The 17152-nt window shown below is 44.5% G+C and overlaps 2 protein-coding genes across 4 annotated transcripts in view; one reads left to right on the top strand and one right to left on the bottom strand.

Moving 5' to 3' along the window:
• OSBPL11 (oxysterol binding protein like 11) overlaps positions 1 to 5536 on the top strand; it is a 44209-nt gene extending 38673 nt beyond the window's left edge. For 2 of the 3 annotated variants that reach the window (XM_061369995.1, XM_061369996.1), the window contains 3 exons: positions 1033 to 1215; positions 1636 to 1789; positions 3882 to 5536. In XM_061369995.1, coding sequence (XP_061225979.1) covers positions 1033 to 1215; positions 1636 to 1789; positions 3882 to 3959 — 415 coding nt within the window. In that variant the 3' untranslated portion in view covers positions 3960 to 5536. The remainder of the gene's footprint in view (positions 1 to 1032; positions 1216 to 1635; positions 1790 to 3881) is intronic. The other variant, XM_061369997.1, reaches the window with a different exon arrangement.
• Positions 5537 to 8809: 3273 nt separating this feature from the next.
• The window catches only part of LOC133221275 (TGF-beta receptor type-2-like), a 33159-nt gene continuing 24816 nt past the window's right edge, over positions 8810 to 17152 (bottom strand). The window contains 4 exon segments of the mRNA XM_061369999.1: positions 8810 to 9311; positions 13131 to 13258; positions 14477 to 14618; positions 14725 to 15533. Of these exon segments, the coding sequence (XP_061225983.1) occupies positions 9099 to 9311; positions 13131 to 13258; positions 14477 to 14618; positions 14725 to 15533 (1292 nt within the window). The 3' untranslated portion in view covers positions 8810 to 9098.

The following is a 17152-nucleotide window of genomic DNA, read 5'->3' on the forward strand; positions in this document are numbered from 1 at the left end:
AGGGGGGGAGTAGACTGAGTGGCTGACTTGCCGACAGAGTTTAAACCACAACAGCTTCATATTAGAACTCATCAAATGCAGGAAGGGAGGCTGGAGAGTGTGTTTCAGAGAGCTTGTATACAGGTAACTGGAATTTGATTGGAGCTGGAAATAGTGTCCTTTGTGAATCCTGGAGCACCTTACAAGTGAGGATGTCTCAAGTCTTTTTTGCATAGTGTGCAGGCCCTTTTTTCTTTTTTCTAGGAGAAAAGTTCTGTTTGAGGATGGTAATTTGCTTGCCTGGCAATGATCAGTAAGCTTCCACTCCTTGATTCAGGATGATGTGACTGTCAGGAGGTCTTTGGACAGGTCTTGATGATCAAGAGGAAAATATGCATCCGTGTGTGTAATTATGGTGATACTTGGGTATCAGTACAACACTTTGAATGAAATACTGCATATTAGAAAGACATTTTCAGTATCTTGTTATTGGCAGAGTTTTCTGTGGAAGAGACAGGAAAGAAAAGTAGTTTTCCTGATTCCTTGTTTCCTGTCTTGCTTTTTGCCTTCATATGTCTGCTCCTCATGTAAGGAACATAAAAATGAGATCACTTACACATGAAGAACATTGAAATGTAAAGATAAGAGAGTGTCAGCAGGTAGTGAGATACATTCTTGCTAGAAAGTTTAATTTTAAGTTTTGAAGTCTGAGCTATGGATCTGAGTTTCATGTGGAAACAATTAACTGCTTGTTACATGTGAACCAGCCTGTGTTAGTTTCTTTTCCATTTTCAGTTCTGTTTCAAAGGTTTGAAATAACTTTAAGCTTAAATAAAAAGAGCTTTCTGGGTAGCGTGAAGAGAAATACAGAAATGAGTGGAAGTCACTGTGCTCTGTGAGCTTCTTCATACAAATACAGTTCAAGTAACCAGCATCTTTCAAGACAGTGTGACAAGTTTGCAGACTCACTCAGAATTAAGTTGAATGATTATGTTGGGAACAATAGTCGGGTGTTTTCAGCTATGGCCTTTAAAAAATAACTTTCTTTCCTAGGGTCACAGGTGAAGTGAAGCAGAACATGACAAACACAGTGGTGTGCAGAGTGCAAGGGGAGTGGAACAGTGTGCTTGAGTTCACCTACAGCAACGGGGAGACAAAATATGTGGACTTGACAAAGCTGTCGGTGACAAGAAAACGAGTCCGGCCCCTTGAGAAACAAGGACCATTTGAATCTAGGTAGAGTATGTGTTTACTATTGCCTGACCCTTTTTGTCTTAAGCAGTCTGGTGAATGCCTTAGAATATCTACGTTTTCAGGTTTTCCTTTGTGGAATGCTTACATAGTGGGGCAGCTCCTGACAAGTGAAGTCCTCACAAGGAACTGCTTGTTGAATAACACTTCCATAACAATTTTACAGGGTATACAAACAGACATTATGTTGGCACAGCCAAAACCTCAGAGCGATTTCTATCTGCTCCTAATTGTTAGTGTAGCTATAAGACTTGGCTGTGAGCCCTTCCACGTGCACTTCACCATCATGCTCTGGTCTGGGTTAGTGTGTCATGTATAACTGGAGGGAGTGCTTCTGTTCTGAAAGAAATGCATAAGGCAATCCTATAGTTTGAGGTAGCAGACTGAGAAAACTTTGTTTTGTAGGAAGCTGTGGCAGCATGTAACAGAGTCTCTGCGGGATGGAGACATTGATAAGGCTACAGAGCACAAGCGAGCCCTTGAAGAGCGACAGAGGAACGAAGAGAGGCTTCGTGCTGAAACAGAAACACCCTGGTGTACTAAATACTTCCTTAAAGAAGTAAGTTCCCAAACAGCTGCTAATGAAGGTGCAGGTAGAACTACAATGAAGGCAGGTGCTTTCATTGTAGTATGGGTCCATGTCCTGTCAGAATAATTCTGAGTATTTGGCCTTAGATCTCAAAGTTTAGCTCCATGGAATCCTTGCCAGTATGGTGACATAAGCATTCCTAAACATATGAAGGTGTGACTTCAGTTCCCAAACACTTTGATTTTGTGATTCCCTTGCAACAAAATGTTTGCCTGTTTGGTGGTCCTGTTTCTTTTTACCAAGCACTTCCTTGTGGTGTATGGAAAACAGCTTTACATATACATGTGTAAGTAGACTGTAATGGTAAATACCCAAAGAAAATAATCAATAGTACTAATTTTGCCTATGCTGTGTGTGTCTATGAACCCAAGATAGTACTATTAGCATGAAGGAACTTGAGTTCATTCTCACCTTATGTCAGGATCTGGTTGGAGAAAATCCCAGTGCCAGACCCTGTTTCAGAAGTTCGTGATCCCAAGGGTGAAACTAAGATGCAGACAAGGTCAAGTACCGTAATTGGACAGCTTGTTTATTATGAAAGGAAAATTATTGTAAAATAGAGAAATCATTGTAATAAAGGGAATAGCTATAGGACAAATCGGAAAGAAGGTAGAAAATGAAGCAAGGATTTGGGGTGCAGAGAGTCATCACTGTGGATCCAGCAGTGTCCTGGGGATCAGTTTTTGTCATTATTGGTAGTGGGAGTTCTTCAGGGTTCGTAGTCGGTATCAGAGCAGAATGTCCCCCAGGAATCCGTCAGAGGTGGGTGTTGTCATGGAGGTGTCCTTCTGGAGTCCCCTTGAAGGAACCCCATAGAGTGTGTCACCGTGAGGGCAACTCCATGAGATGTCTGTGACATTCTCATAGGTGGAGAGTGTCCTTACGGAGGTGTCCTGGAGTCATCCTCATGGCAGTGGCTCCCTGGCGATGTACCCCTCAGTGATTATCTTTTCCCTGTTTTATTATGAGCTGGGGGGAGTACCTCTGTTCTTCATGTTGTGTATTACACGTTCCTGGTGGAACAGTTTCCCTGGTCTTGCAGCCAGCTCTTCAACTGCAAAACAGGTCTGTACCCCCACCCCCTCCAGGTCTGCGGCAATTCTTGGGGTAAGGGGTAGCAATTCCTCACCAATCCTCAAGGTAATGGCTGATAGTCTTGGCTCTTTCCCACTCATCCCTCAGGCTGATGGAGTCCCAGTCCAGCTCCACACACTTTTCTCTCAGACAATGGATATTGGAGTCTTATCTCAACTCCTCCCTCTGAGACAAAAGATAGGTGGAATCCCATCTCAGCTTTTCAGACCAATCTTTGAGACAATGGACAACGGAGTCTAATTTCAGATCAGTCTCTCACACCTTAGAACTTTTTTTGTTCTTGTATGTTATATTTTGGATGAAGCTTATTTGTTTGATGGCTTAAACTCTATTCTGTAATGGTAGTAATAATAATACAGTAAGACTTCTAACAAGGTGAGCTGCAGATTGCCCAGGAAGCCTGGGAACTGCCAGTATGATAACTTTGAGATAGTTCAGGACTATCTGCTAGCTTCAGTGAAGTTTTTTGTTCTCTAAAGTTATGTTAGTATTACTAACCCAGATTTAGATATTTATATTGTTAGTATCTAGATTTTAGACATTCTGTTCCTAACACTAGATACAGATCTACTCAGAAAATGTTTCAGTATAATCCTTAGCTGCTTTGTTGCTGGGTAAGCGGTTGGGCTGTGTTAGAGCTAACAGTCCTGGATAGCTGCGCCTCTGCTGGCTTCTTGTTTGGTTTCATAAAGTAATCTGGATCATGAAGTTGAGAAGAGTGGTTTTGCATCTGGGTTAACTACAAGCGCAGTCGATTCCGAGAGAGCACTGGGGCTCAGCAAGAGTCCATATGCGTTCTGAAGTAGTCTTGGAAGCCTGTAGTGTTGGTCTCTGTCTTAATCAGTGGGAGTTAAAGGTATAAGCTATGTCCCATTGGGTTTCACAGCTATGAATCTAATAGCTGTGTGAAAGGAATTCTCCCGGGGTGGTGCCTTTAGTCTAACCATATTTTCTCTTCAAATTGCAGGGAGATGGCTGGGTTTATCATAAACCCCTCTGGAAAACAGTCTCTGCTGCACAAACTCAGCAAACGGACATTAATTAGAAAAGCTGCTTTAAGATGAGTTTTCTAATGTTCCTCTCCTTTTCCTCTTGTCTCTCAAAACACAGTAATCACACAGAGTGTTCCCTTTTTATGTAATTGTGAAAGTTTAAATGAGCATAAAGAAATAAATATACTAGGGCACTTTAAAGGTATTAAAGAAGAAAAAGGTAAAATAATATTGAAGCTATAGAGACAAACCAGGTACATTCTTGTTTTTTGTATCATCCAAGAGATTTTATCTGAATTGTGTAAGATTCTTCTAAGTAGATCTGACTGCAAAAGCTGCCTCAGAGGAGAAGGAGCTGTTGGATTTTGGAGTGACATGGGAACTTTTTTCAGACTCTGCATCAAGCTCTTTAATAACCGAAACCTGCTCATTACCCATATAGACAACAGCAACAAAAAACTTGCTGCTTTTATGCCCAGTGGTTAACCTTTTTGGTGAAAACTGAAGGGGTATTTGGAAGATGTGCCTGAAATCAGTGTTAAGAAACAACTGGATTGTGATGACTTTTTTTCTTCAGAGAAAACGCGTGCATGCATTGGAGGAATATGGGATATATGTAGAGACTCCCTTTCTTTTTTTATGGATTTATAAATGCAATTAGAATTGTAACCATGGAGAAATTTTTCCTCTGAAACATTTTAATATACTTGAAATAATTGACTTGAATTGGAAAAGTAATTTGAACACTTTTCAACTCCTAATTTTATTAAATCTCTTCGAGCTACTTTGTTTTTTCTCATGATATAATGTAATGACGTTTGGCCTTTTTTCTTCCTCCTCCACCTTCCCTTCCTGAGGACTAAGGCTTTCAAAATGAACAGAAAGCTTAGTTTTGTATTTCAATGTCTCTGCCCATCTAATCATCTCAGAGATGAAGTATCAGTGTTACAAACTGTGCTTTGGATTGTTTTGGTTTTTTCTCCTGTGGTGTTATTGAGAAGAAAGCAGTGAAATGTGACCTGTGAATACATGAATGTAGGTCCTGGCTTTTTATCTTACCATAAAAAAAAAAAGCTGATTATGCTGAGGACTGGGTGTTGGCTTGAAACAATCAGACATCAGGAAACTGTATTCAGGTACAAGCATACAAGCATCCTTTTTTTTTTTTTCTATAAATATTTTATTGAAGTCTAAGAATTGCTGGCAATTAAGAATAGTACTTACTATGGCTTTCATTATTGTTGTAACTACAAGCTACCTTAATTTTTCCAACAGTGGTGCCTTAATCTGTCTTTTTCTTCTGATGTAGTCTTCCAGTAAGTGTATATAACGCTATCTGCCACTTCTCAGCAATGGCTGCACCTGATGTGGCATCATGAGAACTCACAAATGTGTGATCTGGTAAGGTCATGGAGAAGATACAAGTGTAAGAATGCATCAGAAGGTTTAAATAACCATGTTTAACGTTCAACACAAACTGCAAATTGTGAAAAAAAAAAGGAGTTGGGTGTATGCACAACTATTTGGATCCTCTTGTACGTTTATTTTCTGTAAAATGCACTGAGATCTCAATGCGAGTCATAGTCCGTTTGTGAGAAGTGGGGGTGGGGGTAATAAAACTACAAAATGATTCATTTGTTTTGTCTGCTTTCCTGGAGATTGGGTGACCAGGAGGAGTGGGTGGTTGTTGTCTTTTATGCTGGAAATCTATCTGTCTGGACTTTCCTTGGCCCCTAATGATGGGGTATTTTGGCACTGTGCACTTCAGTAGTAACTATATTCTCCAGGAGAAGAACGTTCTGAGCCCTGCTGTCTTGTTTGTAGTATTCTATACAATCATCCTGTTGCGTTAGTTCTGGATATCTGCTGGCCATTTCCATATTTAACCAGGAATAAAAATAACCGTGAAAACAGTGGGATTAGTTCCTCTTTGTTTCTAGGCCTGTGGCACATTTGGGATGTGCTCCTTGGCCAGTTCTAGCATTTGGAGCTGGAATCATGGTGACAGCATATGTGAACTTCCACAGTTCATTGGTACCTGCACCAGAATGGGGTGGTAGAGGGTCAGAAAATAAATTTACAACACTGTACATGTTTCATACTTGTTCTATCTGTGTCACATGGTAGACGTGCTTTAAACAAACAGCAAGGGCTCTGGTCCAACATCCAGCTTTTAATATGGCAGTGATCAGCTCAGAAAACAAACCTTTATCAGCTGAGCATGCTCCAGGGATCAAACTTGTGCTTATTAAGCTAAAGACTTATGACTCAGTCACTGAGCTCTGCTTAAAATTTTGATTTGGGAATCTGTCAAGGTGATGGCTGTAAAAGACTGAAAACCTCCCATGTTGACCATAAACCCATTTGTGTTTCTTACATAATATTATTAGTCAAGTTATTTTTCTTCCACCCTGATATGGTATGCTTGTGGTTTCACACTAAGAAAGCTGTTACTAATTTTGTTGTGTAAAAATAGACCCAAGACTGAAGAAGTAGTCTTTTAAAATACATGAAATGATTTCTTTTAACATGGGGGTACTGCTAGGAAAAAAAGAAAATAAAGCCTTCCTTTGCTGAAATGATCACAAGAACTGGAATGGATTCCTGATGTGGATTTTGTTATGATGCAAACTTCTAGTTACCTCTAGAAACAAAGGACGTAGTTGAAAACGGTTTTAAAAAAACTACTCTAGCAACTGAATATCCAGCTTAAATTGTAGGACATTTATGTGATTTTCTGAGAGTTGAAAGCATGCTGTGGGCTAATGGAGGTATTTTTAACTCTGACCAGATTCGATTCTCTTGCATAACTGCTGTTGTTTCCATCTTGTGTCTTGTGGAGCGAAGGGAATGGCTCACTGCTGCTTCCTATGTAGGTATTTGCTAGAACCAGTGTGTTCAACAAGGAGCATGGCAAATGTAGGATTTCACCTTATGTTCCCTTCTGTCTTTCTGGCTTGATTGGGCTCCACTGCGGCTAAGAGCAAAGTTCTTACTGATCTCGGTGGTTTTAGACTCCCTGAGGTTAAATAAGTGGCTTTCTTCAGAGGTGCTGCATACCTTGTTGATCATGGAAGACTGAGAGTGTGACAAGTCACTCCTATTTAACGTAGGTGTTCAGGTGTATAATCCTAAAAGTGTCGCTCAGGACTTGGTTTTCATAGAAAAAAATGTAATACATAAATTGGAATGTTCAAGATTTTAGCCATGGGGAGGGGAATAGACTGGGAAGTTTTTCAGCATATTGACAGGATAAACTATCAAGCCTAGCATTAAGTGTCTGTCTCCCAGGATAATTTGCATTTCAGCTATCAGAATCAGAGATTCAGCCTTCAATGTCTAGTTTGTGCGTGCTGATCCCCTTCTGACCCGCTGACCTGTGGGAAGAATGGGTCAGACTGTCTTTTAAAGCCTCTTGAAGTGAACTTTGAAGAAAAAGTAAATGTTAATTGCTGTTCAATCCAAACAACTTGGTGCAAAACTTGGTAGGTGAAATTCTGCATGGGAAGGAAAGACTGGATAGCCCGGGGGTATTTTGGTGTGTTCCCATAGTTTATCTCCATGTCAGGAAACTTGCCCCATGCTCTCTGTTTCTCTTGGGCATGCATACAGTAGAGCAGTGCTCTCAGTATATTAAAGAAATAAGACTGAAGTCAGGTGGGTGGAAAGGGTGTATTTATGTTGAACTGGGGAAGATAAACTGCAAGAGAAAAGGGGAAAAGTCCTAAGATGACAGGAGGCATCAGCCAAGTGGGGGATTGGTGAGAGTAAAAGGTGGTGTCACAGTTGCAGGTGGAGACTTATCCCTGGTAGCTGAAGTAAGTTTTTATTATTTAGATTTGATGCAACCTAATGCATTTCACTTCCATCCTTCTTTGAAGGGTTTTAAGGCATTTTTGTTATATGCTGATAGCTTAGGAGCCATGGAAGTGGTCCAAGGAAGAGGAAACAGTGAGAGAAAAGTGTTTTGTATGGGCTGGTGCTGTCATAATTGTGCATTTTGGAAAACCAAAGCAGCCTTCGATCCCCTGTCTTGTAGGGCTGATCCATTCAGCTGCACACTGGCAAGCAAAGTATTCCTCTCTGATGCTATCCTAGAAGGTATACCTCTGTTTAGGTGAGAATCGGGCATGGGCTTGCAGGGCTTAGCAGCAGGTGAGGTTTTTGTTACCTTTTGCTCCCAAGGGTGGAAGGATTAAGGTATGCACAGCACCCAGGTTCATGACTGAAGTATGACTTACCTTTCCTTAATTACCTTTCCACTGCATAGGCAGCCTGGCTTGGTCTGGTGATTATAGGGCTAAAGCTCCAGGTTCTGCCTGGTTGTGTCTCTTTGGGCTGAGTAACACAGCAGAGGAGTGTGTAAGAGTTGCAAGAGGAATTAGCCAACACATTTGTGTTGACACTATTGCTGTGGCACAAATCTGTTGCCCAACAGTGGCTGGAAAGTGGAGTGTTTTATGGGGAAGGAGTTGTCTAGGTGTCCTGCATGGAGACATCTTAGTGTCTACACTGGTGGTTTTTGTTTTCTGTTAAAGAAACCTCATGCCCCACTTGAACTTATCAAATGCACGCAGGAACTCCCCAGTGAAATAAGGTATCTTGGAGTTGCCGCAAATCAGGCTTTCGCTAACTAGGTTGTTGGCTATCATTACACCATATGAGGATTGCCTGATCAATGAGTAATTTTCTTGGGTGCCAGCATTTCTTCTACTGAGGGTGTGTAACATCTCAAGATGTTTTTTTTTTTATGCTGCTACAACAGATTTTTTTTTATTGTGTGTGGATGCCATTAAAAAAGGAAAATTGACGGTTCTCTTGATCTGTGCAGAATAAGCGATTAGAAGAGAAACTTGTGATGGCAGTGTGGAAGGACTTCAAAAGACAGACATGGAATTCTGGAGCTTATTAATAAAAGATTAAATGTTATTATTTTAAAAAATAATAAAAGGGGTGCTTTGCATCATTATACATTTAAAGTAAGTACAAAATCAGTTCATATATAAGGTTGCACTTTAACCGAAGTATTGATTCCATAGTTCACTTATCTGTGGCAGGAAACAGATCTTATAAATAAGTTATGTACTAGATCTTGGTTCCATTTTGAAAAATGGAGCAAGGTTTTTTCCGATGAGCTAAATGCTTCTCACTTATCCTCTTGTTTCTCACGATGAGGCTTTTTGCCTGCGGTGTCACTGCGTGTTTCTGCTGCCGTCACTGTCCTGATGCTCCCCGCCTGGAGAAGCTGTTTTGCTGGCCTCGTTGTCCATGTTATTGTTGAGGATATCGTCACAATCCATCTGTGCCATCAGGTTGAAGCGCTCGGCCACGCAGTGGGCGGTGAGGCGAGCCTCAGGATCATGGTCCCAGCACTCTGTGATGGTATCGCACAGAAAGCGCATCCCCTGCAGTTAGAAGGGCTGAAATTAAGATCTGTAGACCAAGAGGAAGAGGAGCTGGAAGCTGATTTAACACAACAGCAGTGGTTTACCATACTTTCAACAGCTTCCTGCAGAAATGCTTTCTTTGGCCAAGCCTAAGCACGAGGAAACAGCCTTGGTTAAGTTGTGGTGAGTGCCAATGCTTGCCCCATTACTGCCATGGTTAGTACTAGGGCCGCAGCCTTGGCTCACCTGGGATCCACTCCCAAGTATTTTCCATGCTCCCTGGAAATATTCCCTGGAAGCTGGTCTGTATTAACTGTGGGACTTCTGTAGGGGCTGGAAGGAAGTAGACACTCCTACCTCAGTCTAGCATCCTAAAATCGGAAAGGACGGGAAAGGAGACCTGCAGGCTGGCACCAGAGCCCAGATCTCTGGGTTTCAAGCCTGTGACCTGGCTGTTACACCTAGATGGGGGGGAGGTTTGGGGCATGAAAGGGGAAATTTCAAAGGCAAGACTGGAATTAACCTTCATCAACATGACTTCTGTTTTTAGCAGCTTCCTGAGAGGGTGCGCTGTGCCAAATACTCATGGCAGAGTACAGCTGGACTTTTTCTCACCATGAATAGTGTCTTGGTTTAGGTAGGATTGGACACTTCTCAGTATGCTCCAGAACACACTCAGTTCCTCTCAGTTACAATGGCTGTGTCTCCCAATAATACATTTTCTTCCAACTGTGTAGTTTTGTGAAGGGAGTGCCAATATTTTGGCCTTAGAAACAAAATTCAGCTGGTATTTTCCCACTCTTAAGCTAGTAACACAGCTGTGTTGAACCGTTTTGCCTATATAATTCCTATCACGTGTTACTGCTTTTTGCATCATTGGCAACCAGGTTTGCAACACAATGGTAAAATCATTATTCCAAGTAGAGCTTCATGTTATTCAGTGGTTTTTGTGTATTTCTTAATTTGTAATTAAGACAACCTGAAAGTCTCATGTGGACCGACACAAGAGAAAAATGCAAGTCCTACAGAGATGTACTGTTCGTGTCCTCTGTCCTTCTGCACTTTAGTCTGAACTCGCTGCTCTCTGCTAAGGTTCACTATACCAAGTCTTCCATAATGGATATGGATTAGGGAGAACAGGATTATGCAGTAAAACTGACAGATGGTGTGTTTCAGTAAATCTTGCATCATTTATTAGCTTAGTTGGAAGGATTTGAGGATAATTGATTAAAATGCAAAAATGAGCTAGCTTAGCTGAAGCTTTTCAAATAAGCCTTTTCTCAAACAGAACACGGCACTGTCACATGGTTTAGTCGTTAGGTTTCCTTTGCTTATTTTGCCCTGAAATCGTGACATTTATTTTGTTTGCCTTGTAAGTAGCAATGATGCTCTTTTGAATGGTACAACTGGAATGTCTTGATTTGCTCACAAAGTGGACTTAGTTTGGGTTTTATATTCAGTATCTCAGATTTTCCAACATTCCAAAGAATGCTGAGTTTTACAAGAGTATTTTTAGCGCAATATTGACTTAAGCTCCCACTGCTCCTTCTTGTCCTGCACCAGCCCTTCGGTTGTGCCAGTACAAGAGTCTATTCAGCTGTTTCATGAACCAGATCCAGGAACTTACCTGGCCTAAATAACCACTTTTGGGTTGTTTTTTTTTATTTCAGTGTGATGGGGTGGGAACCAAGGTAGAAGCATGGGCTTTAGGTGTTTGTAAGTTATCTGGGAGAACTTTGGAGATGCATTTCTTCAGTTAGTTTTATTGTGCAGCCTTGCAAGCAGTTGCCCTGGAACTGCTGATGGGCAGCAAGCTGGGTGAGTCAGCTCTGTTGGGGGAATTAATGCTTATGTTTGCTGAAAAACTGTGCCCAACAACGTAGGTCCTCATTTAGCTGAGAGTGATTCTGATGGTTGAAATATGGAATTAGCATTTGGAGCTCTGCATCAAACTTATTTTTGTTGGTGGTAACATATATGGGACCTTCCCCTTCTGGTGAGCAATTTGTCACCCTTTCTTGGTGTCACCCAGTGCTTCCTCCCACATGAAGCCATTGACCTCTGGAGTGGCACAGACGGGTGGCTTTCTGCTGCTTCCCAGCAGATGGTGCTGCCCCATGCCTGATCCTGGGGAGACCGGTTGCAAAATGCACCGAAAACCATGTAAAGCCAGGGTTGTAAGGAGATGTTTGTTAGGTCACCTAAGATTAGTCAGAGGCAGGCTTTCAGGAGCACAATGTAGCTTTTCTGTTTCTCTTCCCTAGTGAACATCAGGTGGTCTCATGAAAGTTAACTGCCTTAAAGCCGTGCTCTGTTTATGTGCTAGACTAACCCAACTACAGCAACGTTATTTCTCAGTGGAGATTGCAGTCAGCCCTTCTTCAGCAGTTATGGTCAGGCACTATCAGAATGTGCTTTTTGACAACCCAGGCACTATATTTTTCCTGTGGTTTCAAAGTTTATCAGAGACCTTGAGAGGTGAATGTCCAAGATGAATACTCAAAGGCTGTAGCAGTGCTGATTGAAGTTCCTGTATTTGCCTCCATCAAGGGAAAAGGTCAGGTGAAATTCACACTGACATACTCACTGGTGGCCCAGCAAAAACCGCAGATTCGTTTGATGCTGTTTGCAGGTCAGTTGTGGGTCTTTGAACTAACACAGTTTCGAGAGGAGATATTGTAGGGAACACATGGCCTCCTAAGATCATGAAGTTACATCTTTCCTTTTGAAAAGGTAGGCTTTATGTGCAACACAGGCAGAGCGGAAGCAGCAGCAATCTGTTTTACGGGTGGATACTGCAAAATGAAGCACCAAATGCTGCAAGGCTCTGTGAGCCAGCAGGCTCAATGTTTCACCTTGGTATTCAGATGGGCTGAATTGTTGATCAATGGATGGTGTTTTTCCACAAGATGTGAAATTTAAGCAGTACTAAAGTTGGGAAGATTTGAAAATTGCAGTCAGTGTGCCTGTTACCCCTGTGTCCCAAATGGCTGGAAGAAAGTACTGGATGTGGGGAAGACAGGACCTGTCAGGGCCAGGAGAAAGCTATGTTTCTGGAGCTGGTTGGTCTGGATGTGCTTGTGGATGGTTTTAGCAGAGCACATCTTGTTGCTGAAGTATCTTTATTCTATAGCACTAGATTATGCTGAAACACCTTGCTTTCAGAGCTTCTGAAGGCTGCTGTAAGACTTCCCCTTGGCAAGACTTGAACCTAGCAGGTTCCCTGCTCTTAGCTTCATGTGTGTCTCCTGGCTGTTTCACTTGAGGGAGATGCTTCCAGTTTTGTCTTTCCTTGTAGAAGTGGAAGGCTTTCTTCTCACATGCCAAGTTCATGACCTGTCATGAGCTTGAGCTTGAAACCCCCCCAGCCAAGCAGGCAGAAGGCTGGATGCACCTTCCTCCCCTCTGTCCCCGCTGGGAGATGGTTTTGTGTGAAGGACTGCATGTTTTCTGAGCTAGAGCTTTCTGGATACGGTGCTTAGGGGAGAAGTGGGGTGGATTCAAGTGATTCACTCTTTCATGAGAAGATTCTTCAAAAAGTGCTCCATTTTGCAGTTATCTTCAGGATAAGTGAATAACGTTATTTGGCATTCATAACACTTTCTAATTGTGGCTATTGATCAGTAAATTTTGCTGTACCTGTGTCCGGTATCTTTTTTACCCCAGGGAAATGGGTGTAGTGGGGCTTACGTAGGCAAGCCCAAATGGACCTGGAAGTGAGGCCCAGGAGTTCTGCCAGCTTTTGCTTTGATTACAACTTCAATCATTTTTCAGGCTGGTTTATTGAAGTGGCATAATGTGGGCTGCTTTTCTCTGAACCAGCTAATCCCATCTTACCTGATGCACCAGCCAGCTGCTGGGGATCTCGGGTCGCCCTCTGCCATGCAGCACAATGTCCCTCATGGTGTCCACACAGGGCTGCTCCTGGACTTTAGACCCAAAAGGCAGCTCGTAATTCTTTACCTCTGCAAGGAAGCAACATCTGCATTACAGGATGCTTTTAATGGGTTCACTGCTTTGCTTTGGTATGGTCCACCAGATGAGAATTTGTTTTTATCAGTCTGCAAAAAAAACCCAACCAGATCTGGAAACAATTTAGAATTTGAACACAGGAACAGTGCTGGGTTTTCATGTAGAGTATGTTTCTAGATACAGGATTGAGGAAGCATCCCACCACCTTCCGGAACCCAAGAGTCGCACTACAAAGGTCTTGGTCTGTCTTTGAGTGAGACATATTTTGAACTCTAAAACTGTGTTGTGCTGGTGAAAGATGGGAGGGACGACTGCAGTACCAGCATCCAGATTCCTGCTGTAGGCGTGGATCAAGCTAGAGGAGAAATGACCCTTCCAGAGGAGCAATCCCATGTCTTGGAAGGCCATGGAGAAGCTCCCTGTTGCAGAAATGAAAGGCCACCCTGGTTTCTGCCAGCTCCTGCTGGGATGCAAATGTAGGTGAAATAAGAGTGGGAAGGGGATTGTCCAGGCCACTGGCTCAGGAGCAAAAGATGCATGGGGTATCTGAGCCAGGCAAGGGTCTCCCACTGCAAAGCATGGGGCATGCAGGGCAGCTGGGGCAGCTATCTCCCCAAGGTCTGGAGCTTCCTACAGGTCCATGGGCCTGTATTGCGAGTAGGTAGGGAAGGGAAGGAACTAGAGAGAGCTAAACAGGAAAGAGGGGAGCAGGCAGAAGGGCAAGTGGGAGCTAACAGCCGGGGAGTTAGTTAAATGTTTTGCTGCGTGCGAGTTCGGATGCCAGGCTGTAGCTCTGTCAGAGGCTGGAGTTTGTGAGTCCCCCTTGCAACATAAACTCTAGTGTTGTCTGAAAGAAGAGTGCTTGTGGCCAGGGAGGGGGAGGCACCTTTGGCTCCTCCTGCTTGGTTTGCTTTGCATTGCTGGCACTGGCTCAGATGTGACTTGGTGGCCAGCCGGCTCTGAGCAGGGACTGGACCAGATGACCCTCTGGGGTCCCATCCTGCTTCTTTCCCAGTGAGCCAGCCCCCTTGAGCCATGGCACACAGGGAAGACAGCTCTGGGGGAGGATTTGCCGTCAGCTCTTAGAAGCCCTGCAGAGATCCGAGCCACCCCAGACCAGATCTCATGCCATTACTGGGGGAGAGCCACATCTCTGTATGCTGAGAAAGGGAGCAAAAAGGTGTGTGGAAACCCCAGTGTGATTCTCCTACCTCCTACGACTTCACATCTGGAAGCCATTTCCCATAGAACAAGGGCCATAGAGTAGACATCCATCTGCTTGAAAGACTCCAAGTCTTCCAGGTTCACTCTGGACTCCAGGACCTCTGGGGCCATGTACCTGGCAGTGCCCACCTGCCCGTAAAGCGGAGAGAGGCATTAGCAGGGGTGGGCAAGGACTCTGGCCCAGGGGCAACCAGGGTTGCTTTGTAAAGGTTCTTCTCCAGGGGACCATACTTGCCTGCCCACTGTTGGCAAAGTCATCCACTGTCAGGGAAGGGTCAAGGCGTATGGCAATGCCAAAGTCGCAGAGCACGCACTCCTGCTCATTCTTCACCAGGACATTTGTGCTTTTGATGTCCCTGTGGGCGATGGGGATTTTCGGCCTGCCACAGGCGGTGTAGTCGCTGTGGAGGTGAGCCACCCCGCTCACCAGCGAGCCTGCCATCTTCTGCAGGTCCATCCAGCTCAGGATGTGACGGGAGAGGTAGTCCTTGAGGTTGCCCCGGCTGTGGTAAGCGGTGATGAGCCAGTACTCCCGGCGGGGCCCCGTGCCCCGGTCCTCAGCAGTGAGGAACCGCAGGACACTGTCGTGCTTGAGGCTGGTGTCAGTGAAGATCTGACTCTCGTTCTTCCAGGAGGAGTACTCCTCACAGGGGAAGATCTTCACAGCCACCGTCTCGTACTGCCCTGAGCGGCTATGGCTCAGCTTGGCCCTCCACACTTCTGCGAACTGCCCTTTGCCCACCATCTCATCCAGCTCGATGGGGAGCAGCTCAGCAGGGCGGCTGCTGGCGCAGGTAGGGTTGGCGCTGGTTGGACTCTCATCCATCAGCACGGACAACTTCTCCTCCCGCTCGGCAGACTTCCCTGCCTCCGGCAGTGCCGGGGGCTGTCCCGGTTTCCCACCCCACGCCTTGGTTCTCTTGCGCTGCTTCTGTGTGCGGCAGAGGTAAAATATCACCGTGATCATCACTGCCACCAGCAGTGGGGGCAGGAGGCTGATGGCAGCCACCGGGATCACCTCTTTGCTCTGCAGCATGGAGTAGCCTGTGGGGAGGAGGAGAGCAAAGGTGAGGATGCTGCCACCATGGGTCTGCAACAGCTCCTTTTCATCATGTGGAGGAAGAAAATAAGTGAAGCCATTAATGAAGCGCAGCCCTTTGCAGGGCCACAAGGCACGCTGCACACAAACCCATCCTGGCAAAGAAGTAGGCAGTTAGGTCACAAATTTAGCTCTGTATATCAAGTGAAGGGCAGGATGCAGGCCAGTGTTACTTGGGCTGAGCAGTGCAGCATGTGAGACCCTGCTGCCATTGCCAAAATGGCTCAGTTGCCTTTTGGTGGCTTCTAAGTGACGCTTGTGCTCACAGCAAGGGGAGCTGAGGCAGAAACAGCAGTGATAAAGGTGAGGTAAGGCTCAAACAGAGTAAATCTATGAGAGGTTTTGGGGCTGGAGCCTTGCTGGACCCCTGTGGTGCACAGAGAGCCAGGGGTGATGCTGAGGCCTGGGAACGCACAGGACCCCCAAGCCCAGGGAAGCATGGGGTGCTTTGCACAATAATTAACGTAAAGGAGTATTACTGCGGTGCTGTTTGCCAGTATTGGCATCTCCTTCCTTGCCATATTCCACCACCAGTCCCCTTCAACCGACCAGGCATGGCTGCTTTTGTTTTACTCCTTTTAAACCCCTGTCAGCCTTCAGATCATTGGGGGGGGTGGCACGCACACACAAAGCCATAACCCTCGCACAACATATAATTGTTCAATCTTTTGATGTTCGTGATTCCTGGAATAAACATGCTGACTTCAGTAGAGATATTCAAGTAAAATCTTAGTCAGAGGTTTTTCTGCCAAGTATAATAACCCAGGGGAAGAGGGACAAGAATCATTCCATAAGCAGAGCTCTCGCTGCTTGACCTCAGTGTGTGCAGATCATAATTCAGGCTCTGGAAAAACAGAGCGTTTAGCTATTTTCCTTGGCAAATTTCAAAAAAATGTGCTGCAGCTAATTTCTGCGAGGCTGTGAAAGCGTTTCTAAACCAGGCATCACGTTTAAACCACAAGATCAACCTAAACTGATATAAATCAATAACTAACGCAGGAATACGTTTATCTTGGAAAGCGATACGCCTGGATATCACCTACTGCTTCGATGGATTTACCCAATACTTAAGATCCCATCTTTGAAACTCTAAAGAAAGAGAAGATGTTTTCAAGGGAATTGCATGCACGAGACCTGAAAAGGGGAAGTTAACTTCAGGAAATTCCTTCATGAGGATGCTGCTTCCTGATGCAAGCCCTTTGATAGGGAAGGGTTGCAGCATGGTTTGACTCCTTTCACAGAGAGCAAAGATAGCTGCTCTGATGATTACCACAGGTCTAGAAACCCATGCTTTGTTGAGCACTGCTGCGTGGGTTTTTCCATCCCTGCTGAGGGGAGATGGACCTCCAGGGCTAGGCCGGGCTGGTGCAGGGGTGAAGAGGTCTCTGCATGCTCAACCCTACCCAGCATCTCAAGGTGTCCACCAGGCTTCTATTTGCACGGCTTTAGGAGGGGGTGCCTTGGCATGTTCGTTAGGGTGGTCTCTGAGTTCTGATGCAGCCCTGGTGCTAGGGCAGTGCCACCCAGCAGCCCAAATGTGGAAGCAGGGCTTAAGAAATAGGGA

Source organism: Neopsephotus bourkii, unplaced genomic scaffold (genome assembly GCF_033783945.1).
Source record: "Neopsephotus bourkii isolate Nb327-2 ecotype Australia unplaced genomic scaffold, CSIRO-AGI_Nbou_v1 NB_1526, whole genome shotgun sequence".
Classification (NCBI taxonomy): domain Eukaryota; kingdom Metazoa; phylum Chordata; class Aves; order Psittaciformes; family Psittacidae; genus Neopsephotus; species Neopsephotus bourkii.